General features: G+C 40.2%; 1 protein-coding gene across 1 annotated transcript in view; it reads right to left on the bottom strand.

Moving 5' to 3' along the window:
• SEPTIN2 (septin 2) overlaps positions 1 to 7,154 on the bottom strand; it is a 21,909-nt gene extending 14,755 nt beyond the window's left edge. The window contains exons 1-4 of the mRNA XM_009644451.2: positions 7,070 to 7,154; positions 5,124 to 5,156; positions 3,861 to 3,981; positions 557 to 643 (exon numbers count right to left, since the gene is read on the bottom strand). Coding sequence (XP_009642746.1) covers positions 557 to 643; positions 3,861 to 3,981; positions 5,124 to 5,132 — 217 coding nt within the window. The 5' untranslated portion in view covers positions 5,133 to 5,156; positions 7,070 to 7,154. The remainder of the gene's footprint in view (positions 1 to 556; positions 644 to 3,860; positions 3,982 to 5,123; positions 5,157 to 7,069) is intronic.
• Between the last annotated feature and the right edge of the window lie 51 nt (positions 7,155 to 7,205).

The following is a 7,205-nucleotide window of genomic DNA, read 5'->3' on the forward strand; positions in this document are numbered from 1 at the left end:
AAGTTGTGCCAGGGCAGGTTTAGGTTGGACATTGGGAAAAACTGCTTCCCCGCAAGGGCTGTCAAACACTGGAAGGGGCTGCCCAGGGCAGGGGTCGAGTCCCCACCCCTGGGGGAATTTAAAAGCTGGGCAGCTGAGGTGCTTAGGCCCAGGGTTTAGTGGTGGGATGCAGGGTCAGGGGGAACGGTTGGACTTGGTGAGCTTAAAGGGCCTTTCCAACCTAAACGGTTCTATGATTCCATGAATGGCAAGAGATTAGAAATTAAAGAAAGCTTCTGACTGTTTATCTTACTGCAACACGATGACCTTTTTTTTAAGCAAAAATCAGGATCAACTTTCTAAGTGCCGATATGAATACACGTGAGGACTGAACAACAAAGACCTCACATACACCATGGGTACAGAGGGAACCAATTCTATCAAACAGCTCAAGTACAAGGAAATAGATTAGAAATTACTAGAGCTGGACATTACTACTGGCCATTACTAAAATCCAAAGATAAAAGCACTCCAAAAATCATCAAGAACAGAGAAACTAGAACAAAAGTGCATTTACCAGCAGCTCCTGGGATTATCCTTTCTGGGTAGAGATCTGTCAAGAAGAGGCTGTTTATTAATGTGGATTTTCCCAATCCAGATTCACCTGTGATTCAACATAAATTCAACATATTTACATAATTAATTTCAACTGTATCCAGACAGTATCAGCTAACTATACATTTTTTCATGTTAAATGTAAATTTTTTACTTTAAATATTTAGAGCTTATAATCCTGTATTAGAAAAGTTTGCATGCGAAGGTTGAATAACAATTTTTACACCTCAGCTTTATAATACACTTCCTCAGAGCTTTCACTGATGATTTGTAATTAAATCTGCTACTCAGGTGGAGTTCTGATCAATTTAGACTTAAAATTTCCCATTTCACGTCCTCCGATTTTTTAAGGCATGCTCTTCTGCTATCACTCCAGAATGTGAAAGATCAGATGCAGTGAGAAGCTAGATCCTGCCTAGGCTGTATCATCAATTTAAGCAACGAAAAAGGTACTGCTGAACTTCTGCACAGCCAGCCATCATGAAGTATGAATTTTTCCTGCTTTTTATGCCAATATGGCAAACAAGAACTCAAGGGAAGAGGAATGTGACATGGCTACTGAGCATACACACGTAGAGCAATTTTTACCCTGAGGAAATTGGGGATTGCCAAAGTGTACCATAAATATATTTTTGTTCTAGGGCTACTGACTGAGCCATGAGGGAAATTCAAAAGCCAACTAATTAGCTAAAAATCAAGATCTTAATCAGAACAAATGTTCATGGCGGAAAAAAGACCAGCAACTTGAAGTGCTCAGTACTTGAATTCACCGAACAAATCCTTTTCTAGAATTTTGGCTTTATTTCAGGTGTTGATAGAATTAATTAAAAAAATTATATGTTAAAAATGATGGCCGCACAATCCCTCTGAGTAACACAGGCTGTTCTGTAACAGGAGCCTGACAAAAATATCTGAACAAAGGACAAAGAAAAAGGAGATGGAATTATTTTTTCAATTAAGGTTTGACCAGGAGATGCCAGTTTTTAATGCCTCATAGAACGCATCTCTCGAGATCAGATTATACCAGTGCAGCCAGAGTAATTTGACAGTCACATGGCATCATTTCAGCAAAACCAAAAAAAGCATGATTTTAACCAGTGGCACATTCCATAATTTCAGTCTGGGTAAATATTACATGTAAAACAAATCGGTTTTCATAGCCACTGTCAAGGATTAATGAGAAAGACGTTATTCTAGCTGCTGGCCACAGGAGTTAGTGACTCTCAAGTGAAATCATTATTTAGATGAAGTCATAGCTTAATAATCAGAACAAACATGAAATTGTTATAACCAAACTGTTATAAGCCCGAGCTTTTCATAAACTACAATAAACAATAGCAGAAAAAACAATGCAAAGAAGAAAAACCTTTGATCGGGACTCAGTCAGTGCAGATAGCTTTTAAAGAAACATTCTCCTGCTCCAAAATTAAGCAGCATGGCAACTTAATGAAGAGTAGTATTCGATACAGGCATTGTGATATAGCCCACAAGAGAACGTACTTAAACCCCATGCATGTTTCAAAAGAACTCACATTCCAAACTGCTGAAATAATCAACAATTTAAAGCACAGTTTATTTTATCTTACATTGACCGCCTCCCTCTGCTAGCCTATCTGAAAACATCACTCCCAATTTTCAGTGAAATAACTTTTCTCCAAGTTCTCTTCCTGCAGTTTTCATTTATACCTTTGAATACTGGCAGGCAACAACTGTAAAGTTAAATTTTACTCCGAGTCGTGGGTGGGGTGACTTGCCTTTCTGTTACTCTGACACCATGGCATTTCCCCCCTTTTTTCTAGTTTACTAGAAGCTATAAACGACTGACTGGCCTATATATAATTTTACAGAACTTGCTGCCAGAACTGCTTCACGTAGCACTGTTTGCAATTGATCTCATCTGGAAATTAAGCTTGGCTACAGCAGAGAAAGCATATTTTTGTTTCTCAGAACTGTTCAGATTTGTAGGAGCACTGAACAGTGAATTCTGAAGAGTTACAATGATTTGAAGGTACCATGATTTGAACCACCTGCTCACAGTTTGGCTTTACCCCTAGATTTCAGCAGAGGTCCATTATGGTATTATATCTCCCGAGGTGCCCTCCAACCCTCGCCATTCTGTGATTCTGTGATTATCTTAGGCAAATCAAATGAAAGACAAACAATTATGATAAAATTCTAGGAAGACCAAATTAAGGGCCAACTCTGTCCAGCACTGAACTACAAAAGACGGAAACAGGACAAAAGTAATGCTAGGGCTGTCATTTGGCAAAACTAATGAAAGGTTTGAGGACAGACTCTTTCTGTAACTGCTGGAATCCAAAACAATTAAGAACTTAAACACCTCCTTTTATGCACCGCCTCACCTCTCCTGCTCATTTCCACTGTGATCTCTCTCTGACAAATCTAACACACAAATGGGATTTACTTCTTGTGACGCCAGGTAATAAAGAGCCTAATTCTATTGGGATTACTTTTTGCAAAAGCCTGTTTTAAAAGCGAGAATTACAGAGTTGAGACACCAAAACTCAGAAGTTACAGCTCCTGAGCAGTGTGACCGGGAGAGAGGTAAAAGATGCCCAAGCTGATTTGGTAGACTGCTTATTTTGTAAAAATAACACCGACTTCTCAGAGGACCAAGGTATTTCTGCAGACACATTAGATCATTCTTTCCATTCCAGATACCAATGCAAATTCTCAGTGAAATACTGAATAGAATCAAACTTTAAATTATAACTGCTAACAGAAAATCAAGATCAATTTTAAAAGTAACAGGCTCACATCAAACCCAACTAATTCAATTCTCATTCTTCTCTTACAAGCGTATTTAGAAGGGGTGGAAAGACCAGCATTCAGACTGTTTGGAGCTACAGAAGTATAAAGTACATTTTAGATAGAACAGTCTCCTTAATACTACACTCTTGATTGAAACATTGAAGTAAACAAAGATTGTATTCAAATGCAAGAACAATTTTAAACTCTATTTTAAGTGGAATGTTTGAATCCTGTAAGACAGAAGAGAAGGAGGGGAGTACCGATCCCTGGAGTGCACAACAAAATTTCTTCACTTCACCCACAAACTTATTAATGTTCACGGTTTGTAGTGTGGGAAACAACTGCTGCATTAAAAGAAAGTTGAATGCTACGGTGCAGAAGAGCTTTCTGATGCAAGGCAAAGTCTTATGATAGGGGAATTAATATTAATTTTAATTCCAAATTCCCTGTGAGCAAGCACTAATTTTGAGAAAGACCATAAAACGTTTCCTTACCAACCACCATAAGAGTAAATTCGAACCCCTTTTTCACAGACTTGCGGTGAACCTGATTGGGAAGGTTTGCAAATCCAACATAGCCAGGGGTTTCTGGATTGGTAAACTGAGCAGGCTGTTGCTAAAAATAAAATAAGACAATAATAAGCAACCACTCCAGACATACTTGTTTGTATACCTGCTTTCCTCAGTTATTTCACATGGTTTGAAGCTACATGACATGCAGAGAGCAAACTACACAGATGTTCCTACTACCCAACAGTTTCACAATGAACTACAGAACAACTGTATTCACCTGGAGCTTGGGGGGAAAAAGAAAAAAGCTTCACTTATTCAGCTACCCAGCCAAGATCGCCTTCAGTGAGAAAGAAACAAACCCCCAAACACTTCTTTATCGAAGTATGACGCGCATTCACTAATCACACACCTTTTAAACAGTGTCTTCACACACATTTAAAATAAAAAAGCTTGCGTCCAGTGTTTATGGGCTTAAATAAAACAGTGCCCATTTCTCATCTGCTTTTAGCACACCCAAATGAAAGCACTGAACGACAAGCGAAGCGGCGGCCATCTGCTGGAAGTCCTCTGTAGAGATCTCTTTTAAACGGGGCGAGGGGGAGGGCAATTTACAAAATATCATTTCAAATGCCCACTGCTACAAATACTGCAGAGCCATCTTTAGATCTGTTAGTTTGCCTCTTTGAAGTCATTACTCAAGTACCCTTTATCACTCATTTCACTCCAGTAAGCTAACATGGATGTCCCACCCATTATACCAAATGCAAGGGACCAAGATACAGATGAATCCCAGCATGTTGACAATATTTTAAGTTACCATACTGTTTATGAAGGATTTTTCCAGAAGATCAGTTGACTCTGTTAGTAAATGAAGAAATTAAATCTAAGACCATCCTTTTCTTAAATAATTCCTGCTCAAAACACGGCAACAGAATGGAAGGTTCAATGAAAATGCACCAAGGACCTTGTATGCAACTCCATGACCAAAATTTAATCCTTCCAAGAGTCTTAGTTAACTGCAGAGGTTCATGCTTGTAGGAAACTACCTTAACATACGTTTTACATCACTCAGTCTTTCAATAGTGTGTCTTCTAAACATGAATGCTCTTGTATTTATGACCCATAAATTTAGCACACATGTCACCATCAAGCATGATGCAAGTTGCACATTCAGATGCGTAGATTAGTATTTAAAAACAAAATGTTTCACATTGTTATACTGGAAGACAGAAATGTTATTCTTACCTTAGACATTTTTGTGGAAGGTCGGGAATGGATCTGGAAAAATAATAATGTTTTCAGCTTATTACAAATCGTAGAAGAAAAAACCCCAACAAAACACAAAGCAATATCATATCCACTGGTGCACACTAAATTAAAAGATGCATGAACATAGGGTGCTAAAGGCACGAGATGTGTGCACTAAATTAAAAGATGCATTCTTGATGGGATGTCCAGATCTTGTAACAGTACCAATTGCTTTACAGAGTGCAAGTATGTGACCCTTTGGTATTAACGAGGGACAGAATTTTCAGCAACCACTGTTCCTATTAACATCACTGGGCAATAAACTCCAGCAACATGAACATAGGGTGCTAAAGGCACGAGATGTGTGACAAACCATTTTAAAGCCTGAAAAAGTTCACATCCTTCCCAGAAACGAACCAAACCAAACCCACTGCTTAAAGACATTGCACTCTTGACAGGAAATGGTTTTTTCAAAGCTCAAAAAACCAACTCATCTGTTCGTTTTTCTTTTTAACCCCCTTCCTCTCAACATTTCCTTTCATGCTCGAGTGTCCTGTAAAGAGCTGATAGCTTCAGAATGAAACATTTTCTCCTCCTCTTTCATCTGGATGCTTGCAAACTCAGTCATTTTAATTTCTATTGCCAAGACAAGATTCTCACATGAACTGCATCGCTGTGAGATGCAGACAAAGCAGACAGGAGAGGAAAAAAAATAATCTCTCACCTAACACCTCCACGCAAAAAAGTCTCTCGACAAAGACCCATCAACAGAAGAGAACTTCTACCACACTGAGTTGCACGAGTTTAAGAGATCGTACAATTTATTATGGCAATATAAAAATGTCGGCATATGCGTATGTGATGCGTGCTCCAAGTCCCCTTTCTAGTCCCCCCTCAGCTTGCCCTCTAACCAAAAAGGTATCTGTTCCCGCTCACAAAGCCCACAGGCCACAGCCACCCCTTATCTGTCAGGCTCACTCCCACTCTCATTCTATGGATTTGAACCTATTGGTGTCCGATTCTTTCTGCCTTCCAAGCAGATTTGTGCCAGTTAGTTCAGCTTCAGGTGAAATGACACCAAATTGCTTCAATGTACAGCACCCCCCGCCCGTCCCTCCCATCAGAAAGCCATCCTGAAGGCCAAGCACACTGCCAAGTGTCAGAGGGACAGGAGCCCAGCCTTTTTTGTGCTAGGCAGAAGGCAAAGCTGTTTGCAAACTGGCGATGATTTCCAGCAGCTATGGCATTTGCTTCTCAAAGCTACTGTGTATGTGTATATATATACGAGTGCAAGCTCCTTTAGGTTTATTAAGATGCAATTTTTTAGATGTGAATTTTTAACAGTACTTCACTGTTCGCAGTTACCAAGCTGCTTCCCCCGGGCCGGTAAGGAAGAGTCAGGTTTGATGGAAGAGACAAACGAAAGGTGCCAAACATCGAAGCAATTTGGTGTTGTTACAGAGGAAACTGAACTTGCTGACAAAAAGCCAGCATCCTGATTACACACAGGGAATAAAAACTGGGTAGCATGCTTCTTAAGTAAAATTTCACGCTAAAAATAAAATCCAGTCTGTGCGATGTCTGTATTTCGGTCAATACGCTGGTCTATGACCTGTGAAGTATTCAACTACTGAAGAGGTTATCTGAGACTTTTAGCACCATGCGAGACTGCTCCGATAGCAACTCTTCCAAGAGTGTTTCCTGCCGAGTGATGTCATTGATCCCTACTTAACCATTCTCCGTGAGAGATTTTCAATGCCAAACAAAACTAGATCCTGCTAGAACACAGAAGAACATTCTTTTAATTCACCAGGCTTGTCTGTCACCCAAGTATTTCTCAGAGGCAGGCTAAGAGCAGAGGAAAGTTTCTCACAGCTACCAAGAACCTCAGCAGAGCTGATTATGCAGACGGCTGCAGTTACGCTACGTTTTAACACACGGACCAAGCACAGGAATCTTTCGTGAAGGATCCTTCCCGCAGCGCTCCCTTCAGGGCAGCGGCTGGGCGCTCCCACGCAGTCTCGGAGCAGTCCGGCTTTTCCTCTGGAGCTGGTCGATCGTGTTCCTCACCCGCCGGTT

The sequence above is a fragment of the Egretta garzetta genome, unplaced genomic scaffold (assembly GCF_000687185.1).
Source record: "Egretta garzetta isolate BGI_Z169 unplaced genomic scaffold, ASM68718v1 scaffold448, whole genome shotgun sequence".
Classification (NCBI taxonomy): domain Eukaryota; kingdom Metazoa; phylum Chordata; class Aves; order Pelecaniformes; family Ardeidae; genus Egretta; species Egretta garzetta.